Raw genomic sequence first — 18,452 nt, 5'->3', positions numbered from 1 at the left:
TTCATCCTCCTAGCTCTTGTCTGCTCTTTTACTTGGTGCTTTTGTTATTTGTTTGTTTGCAAGCACTTAATTTATTATTCCTTATTCCTTAAATTCATATCAGTGAGCAGACTAATTGTGTACAGCAGTAGGGGCAATCAATGCAAGACTGACTTCACTGAAGTGATTTTTTTTGAACCTTGTGGGTTAGTCTACCCTAATTCTTCTGATTAAATGCTGATAGTCTTTTCTTCTTCCTGACCTCATGCATTTTCTCTTAAGGCACTGAACTTGTTTGTTCCTGGCAGAGCTGGACTCATTATCAAAACCATCAGAAGTGTTGTATATTGAGTTTTGCAGACTCATCACCCTCTGTAATAACAGGGGGGTGGCTGAATTGCTGCTGTTTCCTTTACCACAGAGAACAAATGAAAGTGGCTCTTACTGATGGAGATGCTATGACAATACTTCCCTCAGACATTAGTTTCAGCTGTTAGAAATTCACTGCTGTTTAATTTCTTAAGAAGAATAACATCACCTTAAGTTGATGCTTTGGTAATGAGCACCTGTTATTTTCTCTGGATGTTATGAAACATTTAAGGAAATCTTTACAATTGGGCCTAAATATTTGTTATGTGGGAACAGTGAGACAAGTTTGCCTGCTGCAAGTATCTGATCTAGCTGGGAAAATATGGAGAACAAAATACAGTTTGTGATACCACCTAAAAAGACTGTATCACATCCATTGTTCCTGCCTGCGTCTCTTCAGTGAAAAGTGCACAGTGTGTAAAGCACTGGAGTTCCCCTCACCCCTATGCCAAATTAGCCATGGTCAGGGTGCAAAATGAAACCTAGTGCAGGCACATCCAAACTGTGTGTCTGGCAGCTCATAGCACAGGTGTGCACATAGGTGCAGCTTCTCTATAGATGTTGTAGGAGTGGGACCAGATTTCTGTCAGGACCAGCCTGCTATGCATCATACAAAGTGGGGCACAGCCAGCATCTGGCTGTATGTCTCCAGGGACAAGGACCACTCCTTTGTCAGGCACCAGAGCCCTGGTGTGCACAGCTCCAGGCACTGTTGCTGGGCATGCACAGGGCAGAGGTGACCTGTATTGCAGAAGATCATGCTTCAGCCACTGAACTTCCACCTCCATATCAGCATCTGGCAAAGATGAACACATCCTTCAGCCCCTGCCAAAGAATTTATCATCCAGCTTTTCAGCAATTTTGTATTCCATGATTAGGCTGTCTCAGAATCAGAAAAAGGCTTGTACTGCTCACCAGGACGGCTAATCTGCTAACAGCCCTATCTCGGTCAGACCTTTCTCTGCACCCATGTGCTCGTAGGCTGTTAGTCCCACTGACACATAGATTTCCTTAGTAATTTTGTGATGCTTGTCAGGCTTAAGTTTGAAGGAAAAAAAGAAAGCTTGAGGTCCCTCTGGTTAGCCATGTGAACTGTTGGAAGACCATGTGTGGGATGAGCATGCCTCTCACGTGCTATCTTTCATTGCTTTACAAAATCAGCCAGGTCCTTGCTTCCTTCACTTCCCACAAAAGAGGGGGCATCAAAACACTGCGAAGTACGTGAAAGAAAAGGATTACTTATTTTCTTGTCTGAATATGTCCTCTCTGTCCTTGCATTGTTTTTTCTTTCATCTCTGTCTCTCATTCCACTTTGTGAGGAGCTGTTTTGATATATATGAATCACAGAGACTTGTTAAGAATTTAATATTCTAAGCATAAATATCCCCTTCTCTCAATGTATCCTTTAAATGATTCACTTCAAACAAATCACAATTTTTTTAAACTAGCCCACTTGGGAACATACCAAATCATGCCCATTAGACTTCAGGAAGAAGGCTCAGTGTGGTGTGACAAGGCTGAGCATTACATTGCTGAACTGCAGCATTACAGGACAGAGGGGACTGGATGAGCAGAGGCAGCAGCTACTGGTAGACAAGAGGGAAATGCTGGGTGCTGCTGTTGAGCTTTAGGGTCAAACTCTAAGCCTCATGTTTTCTTGATTGCTCAAAATCTCTAACTGCATCCAGTTTCTAAATAATATATTATTTCCATATAATGCCCTGTTATGCATTAGGGAAAATAATTTTGTTATTAAATCTAGCATCTCTTACTACATAATTCCTTCACCATTCTAGAATACCTTTTGTGGAGAGAGAAAAAAAAAGCTTCTGTAAATTCAGATAACATTTTAAAGAATGTGAAACTAGAGATAGTAACTGTTGTGGAGTATGGGGTCTCTCAGGCAGAATGTGATGTAACTTAATTGAGGTTAGAGCAAATGCCACAAATTAAGTCTCTGGGACCTGGCAGTTAAGCTCCTAATACAGCCATAAGCTCCCATCACATTCCTGTTGCCACATTGACATGAATTCACCCGTTTTAGTACTGCTCTAGAGATCCTTTGGGTCGTAGAATAAGAAATTATATTGTGCAAAGCCACTACAAGGTTCTTGCTAAAAAAAAAAAAAAAAAAAAAAAAACACTCTCAATTTTACTAGAGATATAACTGAGCTTTTCTTCAACTTTATTAGACAAAGGACCTGACCAAAACCTCCTGAGGAATTAGTCACTATTCCTGGATGCTGCCATCTGTTACATTCGTTTATTCCCAGGTGAGCTGTACTGTCATTGAGCCAAATCGATAGACTTACCATTAAAGGAGGAAGTCACTTTGTGCTTGGAATGACTGTTGAAGGTGGTCATCTACTGAAGATTTTTTCATTATGGGACTTGATCCAAATCTGTTATCTAACAACTGCTTTATTTATTGTGCAGAAAGACATTTGTCCTATATTCTCCTTTATTTATGGCTCACTTCAATTTCTTATCTGAAATTGATAGGGTACTACAGAATGTCACTGACCAGATAGACAGAGGCAAACACATCAGGTGTGTGTTATGTTTGTGACAGTCAGCAGCAGGGTGACATGTCAGTGTGTGGAATCACGAGAAGCACGGGTACTATCAACAGTCTGAAACAGACTCCTACATGAAGACTCGGTGATGTGTACAAGGGCTCCTTTGTCCCTGTCAGCAGTCAACACCAACAAAGAGGGCACTGCACTTTGCAACAGACACAAAAGTCTTCCACTTGTAAATATGGGAGGTGAAGAGTGACAGCAGGGGAAGGCACTTCACAGCTGGAAGATGGACCAAAGGGCAGAGCTCGAAGGCAAGAGGAGTTGAGAGATGAAAGCCTTCAACAGTCAGACTCCAGTCTTTCAGGTGCTTTATGCTCTGAGGGGACTGGTCTCAATCAAAAATGTTACGAAAACTGATTTGTAGATTGCACATGCTTTCTGAAAACAATTATGAAAGCCAGATGAAGGAAGAGGAGAGGGAACAGAGACCTGCAGCTTCATTCCATAGGCAAGGAGACACAAAAACAAGCACAACCTTTGAGGCTAAATGTATATAAACATACCCTGATAACAGCTGCTCAGGGGACAGAAGTTGAACTGCTAGCACACAGCTTTCTGTATGCATGAGAGAATACACCTTTGGGTGAAGATGCAGCAGGAAAAGAAATAGAATAAGAAGTCATAGTCAGAAGGACAGTGAAGTCAGGGGTACAATCACAGAAAATAACTCTGAAACCTCTGCAGCAGACAGTTAAAATATCTCAGTGACTAGGGAATAGGCTCAGAAATCAACCCAAATTGCAGTGTCATTATGGAGTTTTGTAGACTGTGCTGCTGAGCTGAATGCAGCTGCAGAGGCATTCAACACCTCTCTTCCCTTTGTTCTTCCCTCTTTGGCAGAAGGCTGACCTACATTCCAGTGGCTCCCACTCAGGTGCCAGCATTGCCCTGATCCCGCAGTGCGTGGGGGAAGCTGCCCGGGGTGTGGGGGCCAGCCTGGCACGTCCTGCCCCAGCAGACACTGCCAGCCTGTGCCGGGAGCGGCTTCGCTGACAGCTCCTCAATAAATAATGAAAGTAGGGGTCATATGTGAAGCTAGTAGAGCCTGGGCTCAGGTGTTCCCAGCAGGCCTAGTTACACATGAGAACCGTGTCAATTCTGCAAGAGCACCAGAGCACATTAAAACCTCTGAAATGATAGTACATTCAGATATGCTGGCTGCATTCCTGTACTGACATTTTCTCTTGAAGTGGCTTACTGTCATTGCTAATGAAGGTTTCTCGCAACAAAACAGTTACATGGCTTTTCAGAAAATAATAAAAGACAAAATGCTTTTTTAATGACTTAAAAGCTGATAAATATAAGAACATCTATTCATGGTGGCTGCTTTGCCAGGACACAAAAGGTGTCCAGAGATAGCACAAGACTATAGTAAGGGTTTCTCCTGAGACAAGACTAAGGGAAAACTTATAGCAACATCTGTAATATACCCAAGCCCAAACCTTCTTCAGAGCTCCCTCTGAAAGTCAAATGCTTAAGGAAGAAGAAAGTACCTGAATGAAGATGATCTGTTCAACCATAATACAATCTGTTCATGAACATTCATTACATAAAGTCTGTAACTGCATGTACATTTGCATTCAAATGATTACATTTCAAGTAAATTTTAAGCAACAGCAGAGGTCTTAAAATAAGGTTTGTTAGGCAACTGGCCCCAGGTAGCATGGGATGCGTCAAACCTGCCAATGACTTCTAGAGATGTTGAGTCAGTCAGAGGAGGTGTTTGTTAAACACTAATGCACTCTCAGAAATAACACGGCAGTGAGGGGTGCATAGTGCCCTGAATGTATACAATGCTACTGCTCAGAAAGTAAAAGACATCAGCCAAAACACAAAAGGATATTTCCTGTTCCAAACTGCTTGTGAACTGAGAGAGAAAGCAACACAAAACGAGGAAAATGGCAAGCACCTAAACTTCATAATGGATGTACTATTTCTGTCTCTACTTTTATGCATATGCATGACCACAGAGAAGCGGCACTCACCATGCTCATCCAGCAAAATGTTGTCAGGCTTGATATCTCTAAGAAAGAGAAAAGAGGAAACAGCCATTAACTTACAGAAGTGATATAAAGCAAGGCTGCAGATACTTTACGAATAACCAAGCTCTAGAGGGACCTACTTCAGTTATACCCTAGAAGGGTTCTTTGCTCAGGTTCTTCAGCTCTAATGTTTCTGCAAGGTTTGATTTCAGATATGATAAGAGAACAACCAGTCAAGTAATAAAAACAGAAATGAAGCTACAGTCATAACTGAAGTGTAGCCTAGCTGCTAGCAGCACCTGCATCTGCAATGATACAGCTTCTTTTTTTTTTTTATATATATATATATTTTCCCTTCTTATTCTGCTTCAGTACTGTATTGAAAACTGTTCCCCATTTATTCAGTAAAAATCAAATGTTGGAGCAAAGTAAACAAGTAGCATCAATTTTAGCTATTGTCCTTACTGCATCATTGGAGTCCTTTAGCTGCAGGTGAAACAATAGAGCAACATAACAAGGGAAGTGTTTCTGTGTCTAAACAAGATATTTCTTTAGTGGTAGATAAAAGCTTCTGCTATGAAAGGTGCAAACACAAGAAGGTTCTCAACAAAAAATGTTGTTTACTTGTGGATGTACTGAACAGCACTGATCTAAGCCAAACCTACAAAAAGCTGCAGCAATCACATCCAGACTTGCTGTTTCATTTCTATGGAAGAGTTTTCACATTTGCATCCTGAATTAATTTTCCTCCACAGAAACAGCTTTTTGAGGAAAATACCTCAACTACTTTGTGTGATGGCTTGGAAATCTCATGGACAGTTATTGATACTAACTGTAAAACCTTCTTGGCCAGCTATTAATGTATATTTTTCATACTCCATTATGAAAAAAAGTATTTTTCATAGAACTGTGACATTTGACATAAGTGTTTCTTCTTCTCTAAGCAAAAGGAAGCTATTTGGAGTAAATTGTTAATTCTGAGTTTTACATACAAAATTCAACTACTATTATTCATTTTCATGTAAAATAAAAACAAACCCCACAAACTTGCCTGAAGCGGTGCCACAGTGTTTGGCAGCTCAGTACACTTTCCCGTGTTTTTGGTGGTTTGGGAGTAGTAGGGTTTTAGCTGGAGACATTGACTCAGTATCTCCAAAACACATTTGCCATAATTTCAAAAATAGAGCTCTGAAAGGTCCATGTTTAGAGATACCCCAGTCAGAGAGGCAGACTCACAACCAACCAAGACACTGGGAGGTCACAGGGTGGTAGCAATAAGGATAAGATGTGAGGAAAAACAGCTCTGAGAGTCACCCCACTTTGTTTGGAATTTTATTCAGTAATTTTTTTTTTATTTTTTTTATTTTTTTCTTTCAGGAGGAGAAAAATAGTCCATATTGCTTTTTATCTCATTTTTTCCTCTAGGCTATTTAAAAAAAAAAAAAAAAAAAAAAAAAAAAAAACAGTAGGGAAATATGTCATGGCTCCACATCTACGGTACATCAGTTACCAATCTTGGGCATGTTACTGAGTATCTAATGCTTGGGGAAACAGCAAAAAATATGAGGTACATCAAAGCTTTTAAAACAAAAATAAAGTTTAAAAAAAAGAGGATGCACAAAATACCCTTTGTATTCTACTGTATAAACTGAAATTGACAAAGAATGTGTAATAAGTTATGAAAATAGCCACATCTCTATAAGGGAGTCAATGAAAGGTATAATTTTAACAAAATCAATCTATCTATCTATGCATTGTAGAGAAATCTTCTTAGTCTGCAAAAACATATGGTCTTGTTTCTTCTGTTTCTCACTAGAAAGTAAACAGACTGGAAACAAGAACATTTCATTTTCTTTGATGAGAGGAAACTTCAAGTGCATAGCAGACCTGATCTCACACAAACCACTTTAATATTTTGTTTTAGAAACAAATGTGTTCCTTGCAGGTTTTCCTCCTTGATAAAAACAAAACACCAATAGCAAAAACACCTACCACAATGCTGTAAAGAAATGCTTTCCATTGAAGGGAGAAAATGTACACCTGATACACCTACTGTATACACCTGAATGACTTTACAAGCCATTACCTGCTTTTAATGAGCTAATTACATCAGTGCCCATCTGCCTGCTATCAGACACCTTGCAGTTTCAAGGTACCTTGCAGCTGCCAAATGCATCGAGCAGGCACAAGTACAACAGCCCTTCACCCTCCTGATGCTTTCCTCATGCCTAGGGGGTCAATAAGAAGAATGAGTGGGTTTCAGATTTTATCTTTAAAACTCCAAAAGATAAAGTTTGTATTCACCTGACCACCCACAATCAAGAAAAGACAATATATCCAATTACCACATAATAGCTATCAGCTCTCATCCAAACCCCTTCCTGTGGGATACAAACAAACACCAGGTACCATCCCTGTGTCCCCATCACGCAAGTGATGGTGGGGATGGGCGCCTTTGGCATGATGGATGGGGACAGCCTCAGGCAGGGGACCAGTTTTTCCTATCGGCAGAGCTGAACACTCCAGGTGGTCAGGAGCACTGCGTTTGATAGTGAAAAACTGTGATGCCACATTTGGTGTTTTTCATAGAATGCCTTGGGTTGGAAGGCACTTTAAAGATTCCAACCCTCCTGCCAAGGGCAGAGATGCTACCCACTAGATCATGTTGTTCAGAGTCCCATTTTTGACAAACACTGATTTAAGCAAAAACTTTAAGAGATATTTTAGCTCAAATAGTTAGAGAAAGATGGTTGATGTGAATCCCATAAAACAAAAAATATTTTAGAAGTTTTGAAATGAACCATAAACACAGGTTTTCATTTCTCATCCCGTTTTCAACCTTTTTCAATTTATTTCCACTGTGTCATTTTCTGATCTCACTCATGGTAGTATGCAGCCTGTGGAATTTTATCAGCACTAGTGAGATCATTCCCAGTGTGCAAACAATGAACAGGGGTAATTTTATTTATCTGATGGTATTTTATTTCATTTAATAAATTGATTATACCATTTTCTAGCCTGAATAAATTAACAACTATTTTCTACCTTTCTACATGTAGATGGGAAACAATTCAAGATCACTCTATGCCTTTGCTGTCTCCGCATAGCATTGTTCAGACAAAGTAAGCAATTGCTAGCATCCCACCTGATGTTTCCAATTACAGATATGCTTCTCAGTTAAGTCACTTTTTCTAATACTGTCCCACTGGGTTACAGTGTTAATTACACAACTCAGAAATTTTGCAGATTTCTATATGTTTTGTGGTCCTAGGTTCACCACAAACACACACAGCTGCTTGAAATGCACCTTGCAGCCCAAACTTAGCTTCTCAGGACCTTTCCTTGGACAACAGCAACCATGCGTCTACTCCAGCCCTGCTCTCAGTCTGGAGTATTGTGTGAGTTGCTTACTCTCCTGCATGACTGCAGAAGGCAGCCAGAACAGGGATGGTAATGGGAAGAAGTTTTCCATATTAAGGCCAAACAAGCAAAATGAGGCCTGCCTGGCTCTGCTGTCGCCTCTGCTGCCACGACCAGACCAGAAGCTTGTCTGCAAGCCCAGCAGCTTGTCTCTGAGCTGATGACCTCGGACTCTAAGCAAAGCAACTTTTAGAGTATTGGCCTGCAATCCCACCTGTGGAAATAAAATATTTCTGGGAAATCCCAGAAGCTTTGACCCTTGGCTTTTCCTCATGTATCTGCAGCAGGGTGCCAGGGCTCTGCATGGCAATGCCGGCATCCCCGAGTCAGAGACACAGTTCAGAACTGGCACTGTCACCTCCCAGTTACCTCCTCTTTAGCCATCTCATGTCTCACCATTATGAGCAACACTCTGCTCCTCATACAGAGTTTTCTTTAGAGCCTGAATTGTGTGGATCTTCTATCCCCTTAGTCCTGGAAAGCTACTGAATGCAATGTATTACTAGTAGAAAAGGATTTCCTCCTGCTGTTTCCCATACACCTGTGTCCCACTCAGTTTGTTTAGACCAAGCCTACAGCAAAAGGATTTACCTCTGGCTGTCCAGGACAAAGGCAGCTTAGTCTGCATTTCACAATGTTTAATTCATGCTCATTCATTATTTGGTGCCTGGGAGCAGGTGCAGGGTGGAAGAGGCCGCCACCATGTCCTCACCACCACGCACCCGCTTTGTTTTCCAGGTGCCCACAGTGCTCTTGGCTGCACCTAGCATGTATGGGTTTGCAAACACTTTTTTTGAGGACACAGACTCACAGGAAATAAGGGTATATAGGAAGAACTGCAATCCCAAGAACAGTTCTTTGCTGAAGTGAATCAATAACTTGTGTTTTGCCTATTTATTCAAGCTGCAGATACAGCCCACCGTAAATGCAGCATACTAGGTTATTCTTTTACTTTAATCAAGACAGTTTTATATAGAACAGCAAGGTTTCCAATTTCCTCCCTGGCATTACATTTAGCATATTTTTATAGCTTGTCTAATTAAATTGCATTTGGCTTAAAGGAATTAAAAACAAACTAATAATTTCTTCATTCGGCAACAGTGTCAGGAGCCTTTTTGATGAAGAGAAGTTATAAAACATTTAGAATGGGGTTGCAAGGGAGAGTGTCCTACTGCTGCTCTGCCCTATGTGGACTAATGCGTAAACAAAAATTAGTAATTCAGCTGAAAATTAAAAAAGTCTTTAAAGGAAAAATATATGCTCTGACATTAGTAATTAATTTATATGAAATTATTCTCTTGAGAGATTGTTGCAATTATTAGGACATCAAGTAAGAAAAATCCCAGAGGGTAGATTACAGGTAGTTTTCTTGTTTTTACCAGTATTTTTTAAAGCAGCAAACCACATCCGCTAAATTTTGAACATTACTATTCATCTGAGACTCTAGAAGAAAGCAAAAGATGTAAGCCAGAGGAGAAGACCTGGCAGTTCAAGGCTCCTATTAGGACCACCTATTTTCTTCTTCTTTCCCTTAATTTCCACTCCTGTTCCACTGCATCATGCACTGCAGCAGTGCATAAGAGCTTTGAGAGCTTTTCTCTGCAACCTTCCAAGAGGCTCGTTTTACGTCAGAGGAAGCACAGCAGTGATGTGAGGTAGCTGCAGGCCTTCAAATGTGCTAGAAGAGCTCAAATATTTTAATCACTGAACCTGAAAAACCTTAATGGCCAAAAAGAGACTCTCACCACTTCTAGAAAGGTATTTAAACTTGTGCAGTAAAAGTTGTGCTTGGTTCCATTTTGGGTCTTTCAATGTGGTACAGAGAGGGAAGCAGAAGGGAGACACCCTCAAATACGACAGCAGAAGAATTCTGAATCCAGATGCTTATCCTTTGCAGACTGGAGCAGGTTTTAATGAGCTACAGATAACTAAACCTTTTAGAGACTGCTTTTCGCAGGATCAGCAAAGAATTGAATATGCTTTATTATAACTATCCCAGAAGGAGAAAGAATATGTTCTCTGCTGCAGAAGTATATGATTTTATTTTTTATTTTTCTGAGAAACCTAGTATTTTACATAAAAGCAAATGTTTGTAGGAGAAGATTTTGTTTAACTCTTAACTTTCTATTTGTCCTTTCATATCAAAGAGGAAAAGATCAGCCCCTTCCGCAGTCTATGAACTTCCGTCCACCTATGAATTTGCCTGCTGACCTGTGGATGATGCGTCTGCTCTGGAGGTAGTCAAGGGCCAGTGCCAGCTCACAGATGAAGAGTTTCACAGTGCCTTCTTGGAATCGCACATTTTGTTGGAGATGGTAACGCAGGTCCCCTCCAAGCAGCAGGTCTACAACCATGAACATATCTTCCTCATCTTGGAATGAGTACCTAAAAAAGCATAAACATGGCTAAGGAATATTTATATATATGTATATATATATATATAAAGAACACTTTAAAAAAGGACATATGGTACCTCTGGGAATGCTCATAATTTCATGGAAATTCTTCACTTGGTGTCAGTAAATAAAGGAGAAATATCTTACCATAGATTTACCAAGAAGGGGTGTTCCAGGCCCTGCATAATCTGCAGCTCCTTAAAAACATTTCTCACTTCATTTCGCTCCAGACACTTCTGTTTATTCATGTATTTCATGGCATACATTTTCTTGGTATCATTCTTTTGTACAACACAGACCTAAGTGAGTAAATCAAGTGATAAAACAGAGATGATTTGTCAGTAAATTCACACAGGTAAAACACAGTTGCCTGAGCAGTCTCCAGGTATCCTTAACAAAGCCCACGTTGAAAGGTCCCAGCTCTATGCACTTCTCTGCAGCTCTGCACATTGCCGGTGAATATCTCATTCCATTTTCAGCTGAAGAAATAATTTTTGTGGAGGAAGGTAAGGGGAGGGAATTTATCACCACAAAGGAAGGAGATAGGGAATCACATGAGTCAACATTTAATTTAATAGCAGTAACAAATCTTGATCATGTTCCATCAAATGGTCTATCCCCCCCCCAGAGCAGTTACTGTTTTCAGTTGAAGAGCCCTTTCCACCACAGAACTGCAGGCTGAAAACTGGGGAACAGCACATGAATTTCTCCCTTCTTCATTCAGCTGAGCTTCATTCAACTTGCTGTGAATGTTGGCCTTTGTTTGAGGCATATTGGATTTTGAATTTTAATTCTTCTTAAAGTCATATTTTATCAAATCTAGAAAGAAATGTTGCTTTGAAGAAAAACTTGGAGGTTGTAAGAGTGCAAAACATAAAATTTAGGCTAGATTTTGCAGATTTGTTTCTAAAGCAGTTTAAGAATTTGAAATGAAATTACGAAGTTTCAGTCAACCTTTTTTGTTTCACTACTTAATAAACCTCTTTGTCTAGAGATTTGTCTTACTCTGTACATAAATCATACCCTATTTTAGCATCACTGTGTTCAGTGTTGCTTTGTTGCAGAATCTTAGAAAATATTTATCCAGAAACATAGCAAAATTCATTCATTATCAGTATCTCATTTTAATCTCCTGTAATTCAATTTGTGGCTATGGAATAAATGGGGAGTCAGGTTCTGGTTCTTTATTGTTTACCATGAGTTGAAGCTCAGGTCAAATCTTGTTGACAATGCAGTATTTCATTTCTTTACTCTCATATGTTCCTGTCTAATTTGCCCATTTTCTCAGTTAAGTTTCTAGTTGTCCAAATGCTGATTAGGTCACAAAATACTTACTTTTCCAAAGCTGCCCTTCCCAATAGCTCGCAAAATTTCAAAATGGTCAAAGGTGACTGCAAGAAAGAGCAGACATTCAGACATTAAATGGCTAAGCAAAAGTTTGATGAAATTGCAGTGTTTCTACTTTTTCTTTCTGAGAGAAGAGATTAAAAAAATTAAGGGTATCCTAGCAACTTTCTGTTGGTTTTGGAGATGTCTCTCTTTTTAGTCCCTTCCCTTCCTCCCTCGTCTCTCCTGCCCTTGTCATTTTTATGCTGACACCAGAACACTACATTCTTGAAGTGGGTCTTGTGCCTGGAGGGCCGCCAGCTGGATGATCCCAGCTGCCAGCAGTGTTCTCACAGCCAGCATGCGGGGCTGAAGGGGACACGGCTGCTTCCCAGTGGCCTCTCCAAGGCACCAGACGACATGTGGGGTCTGTGTGAGGTGGTGGACCCTGTGCCAGGAGCTGGGAGCCTGTGGAGAAATGCTGTTCTCTGTGGTGAGGGCAATGAGAGCCACTTGAACACTGACTTCAGCTCAGCTGCGTGTGCCCTGCGGCATCCCTCCCTTCTCTGATGGGGCTGACCAGCACCAGTGGGGATGTCAGCTGATTTAATAATGTGCTAGAAGGCAACTGTCCAGCTCACATAAGCAGGCACAGCTCCTGGAAATACCTGTCCTCCATTGCCTCCAGGAGGTCTGACCCACAGCTATTCCTGCCACTGTCCTGTACCAGCACAGTTGTTCTGCAGGTAAAGCCCCACCAGACAAGACTTGGCGCCAAGTCCAGCACCATGCTAAATGGTGCAAACCCAGATGAGTTAAGCCAGCAGCCTGAGTTTGCATGTTAACACCTTCTACCTCTATTATCTTTTAATGTGAATTATTATCTTTTAATATTAATGTTTTCAGTAATGTTTAAACACTGATCTGTAACTGAACTAGTTCTAAGAGAGCTAAATTGCATATTTTTATTTAAGACTCTTAACCAGGTATGATCACATTTCACCTGCTCTCTGTTTTAGCTCTCATATCATACCACATTTTCACAGTGAGCCAACCCAGAGCCTCACTTCCAAACAGGACAGAAATTGGTGGTGTCAAAGGTCAGGAACCAAACACATGCTTTTTATCCTGAATCAACATGCACAGATTTGAAAAGCCTCATTTCACTGCCTGATTGCATCTAAAACAATGAAAAACCCAACCACTTGCTATTCATAGAGAAAATTCACATGATATGCCAACTCAAACAAATAAAATATGTTTAAGAGATGCCAAGGGGTATAATAAAACTGCTATAAAGGACCAAATAAAGCATAAGCATGAAATACCATTTTGATAGCATATGTAAATCCAGATGCAAGGAACAATATTTAGATTAAAAATATAGAACCTAACTAGCCATGAAAAACATCCTCATCAGAGATAAGTCAGCCCTGCCAAAATCCCTAAGCTCCCCCACCAAATGGAAGTCAATGAGTCAGGAGGCTCCAGTCCTCCCAGTCCTGTCATCCATCCCCATACAGCTAGCACAACACCACAGGGTCTGTTACACTCATCTTCTTCCTTTTGCCACAGTAATTTGCCCCATTTTCATTGTTATCACTCTCCTTTCCTTCTGTGCTCAGCAGCCTCCAACACACAAGTGGTGTCGCGGGATGGGGAATGCTAACGCAAGTCCCTCAGTATCTGGGAGCCAAACTGGGCACAGAGCCAGGCACAGAAATAAAGATGCATCTAAAGCTCTACTCCATCCTTTAATTTAATTCAAAAAGGGAAAAACTGATGAGAGACTAGAGAGGACACTGGCTGAAGACCACAGAATGATGTACGTCCATCTTGCCTACTCATTGTCCTCACCCACTCTCTATGGGCTATGAGTTCTGAAACATTTGGTCAACTGGGAGAACATCTGGCTGCCATCCTCAGGGATGCTTTCCACACCCTTTTGCCCAGAAGCTGAAAAAACAAAATCCGGCTTTTAACACGGTCTCTGACTACATCAAGAGCTGAGATCACCTTGCAGCACTGAACCTTCTGTCTGGTTATTACATTTTCTTTTCATCTCACTAGCCTGTTATCCACAACTTTGCCTACTCAGATGAAACACTGAGAGGAAAACAAGACTGCCGTCCCACTTCACTGCAGACAAACAAAGGCCCTTGATAAGTCCATCTCAAAAACAAAACAAAGCAACAACAACAACAAAAAATACAACAAAACAAACAAAAACCTCTGCATCAGGCACCCTCCTGCCCTGCCGCCTGCCCCAGTGGCAGCAGCAGCCACGGTGCTGAGCCCAGGGGCCGTGGGATGTGCTTGCAGGCACCAGGGCCCACTTGTGCCCAAAGCGCCCCTACTATGCTCTGCTTTGCACAGGCCCGTGGGAGCAGCCTGCCTGCGGCACAACTCAGGGGTTGGAGCCTGCTCACCAGTGACTGCAGTCTGGTGGAACCCTGCTGGTGTCACAGGGCAGGCAAGCAGTTTTGCTGTTTCCTGCTTGACCCAGCAGTTCTTAATTGATGATTTACTTCAATTTTAACTGGAATTAGAATGACAGGAGTGTGATATCTAAGGTGATACGCTCTTTGGTCACAAATTTGCCAAGATAATGGAAAAGCTAATAGGGACATCCCCATTTCAGCTGGCTTTCTCTCCCCCGGTATATTAAACATAGAAAAATATGTTAGCACTTTCTGAATTTGACAGTTACATCAGGACAGGGCCAAGAAAACACAACTGTATCAGGGCCCCTTATCTGTAACAGAGGCCCCTTAACTGACTCAAATTTGCCAGATCAACACCTCTATTTAAGGAGATCAGATCTGCCTGTTTTCCCCTGCTCACATCACTGCCCCAACTCCTTATTACATCTTGCTGCCCTGTCCTACATTTCTTAAAGCTAACCATGATAATGATGCTATACTGGGAAGCAATGTAGCTTTTTTTTTTTTTTTTTTTTTTAAATAATAAACATAGCCTCCAAAACAAGTGAGAATGGGGGAAGCAAGACATTAACAAAGCTACAGAGATGGTGGCCGAGGCAGCAGGAAAACTGAGGATGTGTCCCTCCCAGCCATCTCTACAAGCACTGCTCCTTCCCCATGTAGCTGAGCACAGTGTACCTGCAAGACACATTGAGGCGAGGTGGCCTCAGAGTGAAAGGAGGAAGAGGCATGTGGGGACTGAGCTTATCACTGTCTATAGATTTCCTGAAGAATGACAGGCAAGTTATTGAATATAAAGGTGTTATGTCCCTATAAACTGTGCCAGGAAATTTCAGCACAAGGGAATCATGATCAGATCTGCCCTAAACACCCTTCCCCTGACCTGTGTCACACTCAGCACTTTGCTGGGCCTGATAAACATCACACATTTTCCACAAAGTGCTGAAACAAACTGAGAGTTTAACTTGGGAAGAATGGGAGTTACCCAGGATAAGCCAATCATTTTAACAACTCTTGATTGTTTAATATTTGATTGGAATTCTTTTATTTGAGACAGTAGTTTATATGAGTCATCTAGATTCTTGTATATTTTACTTCTATTTGCATTTATTTGTATTTGCCTACATATGCATTCTAATATTGTACTCATGTGGAAGACCAAATGGAAGTTAGTAAGCTGACTAATGCAGTAGAAAATATAAAATTTATGGAGCGATCTTTTGAGGACTGTCTCTACAATCTTGGCAGCATGGTAACACCAGTCTTCAAGGCTGCTCTCAGCAGTGCACCCTCCTGTTCCATGCTACCCAGCCCAGTCTCTCCAAGTGGCTCTCCTGCCAAGCCCAAAGCAGGGATGGGACATGCATTGCTCAAGCTGTCTTCCCACCACACTTCATACCAGTCCTCCTTGGGCTGTGATCCCCAAAACAAGCCTTCACTGCCTCTGGAACCGCAATTTCTTCCCTGCCCTTGAACTGCCCGGCAATGTCCCAGGGACAGCTCAAAAGCCGTACCTCTCCTGGAGAACTGCTCACCCAGTGCCCAGCTATAGGAGGGAGGTGAAAGGACCACCCGACCTCTGGCCACACCTCTGCGGCAGGCCAGAGGCTGGGGCTGCTGCAGACCATGGCACTCCTGTGCTTCACTGAGACACCTGAATGTCTGCAGTCCCACCACAGCAGCTGGCAGCGGCTCTCAGTTGTGTTGCCCTTGGGATATTCTATCCACTGGTAAACTTCGCAGTCCCAGACACCAGCTGGGAAGAGTTCTTACCGTCTTCATTTTCATCAAAGGGTGGTGACTTGCTGGAGGTGTTTGCGCCCATGGTGTGTTCTGCCCTGGCTTGTCTCTCTCCCGCTCCTCTGTTACATTACCACCTGCAAAGCCAGCACACAGAGGATGGTGCTATCCTGAGGGTCACTCCCAGCAGATCTGTGCAATGCTCTGCTGGTTCATCCTGGAGAAGGCTGGAAGCAAAAACATGTATGTCATCAATGAGGATTAGGATGCACTTTGCAGCCTGTAAATTTCTTGCTGGATGTTGAGCGGGGTAGAGACAAAACTGACCATCAGAAAAAAAGCACATCATAATGGAGTTGACTAGAAAAACCCGGGAACATCATAACTTTGTCACCTAGACCAGAACTGCTGCCCACTGAGTGAAGTTCAGGCCAAACGATCTGGCTCATGTTTGCTGTATCATCTAACATACTGTATTTTGTACCTTCAATAATGTTATGACTGATTTAGAGATGATAAAGCATAACTAATTATAACAAGGTCAATATCCAAAATAAATGAGCATAGCAACTTGGCTAGATAAAATCAGGAACACTTTTTTTGACTACTAAGGTCACATGAAAGTGTAAAGCTGTATAAGAAAAAAATCAAAATGTCAACCTTTTGATTTAAACAACACAGGTTTCAGTTTTCCAATTCTCTGCCAAACATGTATGTGTAGACTGGATCATATGGTTCTGCATAGTTAAGTGTCACTCAAGACTACTTTTAACAATCTTATGTGGGTACAGTTTCAGCATTTATTTGTAAAGCATTTACATGCAAGGCACTCTTATAAACTTGTCTTTATACTGAGCTCTCCATGAAGTACACAGCATTACTTCTTGGTTTAAGTATGAAACCCATAAAATAATGAAAGTATAGCAATGCAGCACAACCTGGACTTTGTCCAGCCTGGAGGGTTTTCCAGGATGTTCATATTGTCAGTGAACATTTAAGGATGCAATGCAGGCTTATTCATTTTTCTCAGATCTATGCTCTGAAAACAGCTACTGAACAATTTTACTTTTTTACATTAACGTAAAAAATTATTTCATTGAAACACAAAGGGAGGGATCATCCAAAAAAAAAAAAAATGCTGGAAAAGAGAATTACTGGGACAGTCCTGGGAACAAGGACTGACATGGGTTTCCATGGGTTCTCTGGACCACCACTCAGCTCCTTCCCAGCCAACTTTGGCTTCACCTGCATTGCTCAGTCAGGAGTTCAGCTATATCTTTGTGCCCTAGGTCAGGACAATGACCTTAAAACAAGTGCCAAAGCTTGTCTGAAGTTTAAAGCTACCTCTGCATTTGTGTGTATTCCTGAACTGGGCTGCACTGATGTAAAACTCATCCCCAGTATCACAGTCCTGGGAATCAAACTGACGATCAGACTGTAGCACCTGCAAAAAGTGACAAATGGCTGAGTGTGCAGTGGGATCTACCCTCCCTGAGTCAGCTGGAGCCAAGAGGCCTCCCAGCCCTCCCATAATCTCCCCAGAACTCCCAAGAGGCATCCAGAACAAACCAGAGGCAGCTCACAGGGCACCCTCTGTGAGGCATTTTACAAAGCCAATTGCAGCCCACCTGTGCTGCCCCCTGTGATTCACACAGAACTCACGGTTCCCAGCAAAGAGCTTCCTAGGGAAGCTTGAATTTCTCAAAAGCTCCCCCCACCGCAAGGGAAAACAAACAAACAAAAGCAAACAAACAAACACAAAACAATGCAAAGTATTAAACATGTAAATTCTTGAGTTCTCATCTTGGATGACTTAAACAAGATCAAACAATAAAACAAATTCAGCAAGTGTTCAAGATACATGGCAATGCCTCTGAATGGAACGGACTGAGCCAACAATCTGGAACAAAACTACACAAGCACTTCTTTACAAGCTCCAAAACTTACTCTTGAGAATGAAAATACACCTTCAGAGGTAATAGCCATAAATCAGGTCTGCATACTGATGCTTCTACAGCCCAGTGATCTTACTGGTGGCAGCCAAGGTTGCCACTGACCTAAGTTGCTTAGGAAAGCTTTCTTGTATAGGAGTCTGTAGGTTAATTTATTTTTGAAAATACTTTGATATAAAAGCTTTCAGGGAGGAAGAGTGCAGTTAGGCTAGTCTGGATAACAATTACTAGGATTTATATCTTTATAAGAGGTACCCAGGGT

General features: G+C 41.6%; 1 protein-coding gene across 2 annotated transcripts in view; it reads right to left on the bottom strand.

The window, feature by feature from the left end:
* The window catches only part of STK32A (serine/threonine kinase 32A), a 34,331-nt gene that overhangs the window by 14,907 nt on the left and 972 nt on the right, over positions 1–18,452 (bottom strand). The window contains exons 1-6 of one of the 2 annotated variants that reach the window (XM_035338921.1): positions 16,272–16,465; positions 12,064–12,119; positions 10,876–11,027; positions 10,544–10,717; positions 4,916–4,953; positions 603–1,558 (exon numbers count right to left, since the gene is read on the bottom strand). In XM_035338921.1, the coding sequence (XP_035194812.1) occupies positions 1,551–1,558; positions 4,916–4,953; positions 10,544–10,717; positions 10,876–11,027; positions 12,064–12,119; positions 16,272–16,323 (480 nt within the window). In that variant the 5' untranslated portion in view covers positions 16,324–16,465 and the 3' untranslated portion in view covers positions 603–1,550. Of the gene's footprint in view, positions 1–602; positions 1,559–4,915; positions 4,954–10,543; positions 10,718–10,875; positions 11,028–12,063; positions 12,120–16,271; positions 16,466–18,452 lie in introns of those variants that run through there. The other variant, XM_035338920.1, reaches the window with a different exon arrangement.

The sequence above is a fragment of the Oxyura jamaicensis genome, chromosome 13 (genome assembly GCF_011077185.1).
Source record: "Oxyura jamaicensis isolate SHBP4307 breed ruddy duck chromosome 13, BPBGC_Ojam_1.0, whole genome shotgun sequence".
Taxonomy (NCBI): Eukaryota; Metazoa; Chordata; class Aves; order Anseriformes; family Anatidae; genus Oxyura; species Oxyura jamaicensis.
This window is presented reverse-complemented; position numbering and strand designations above follow the sequence as displayed.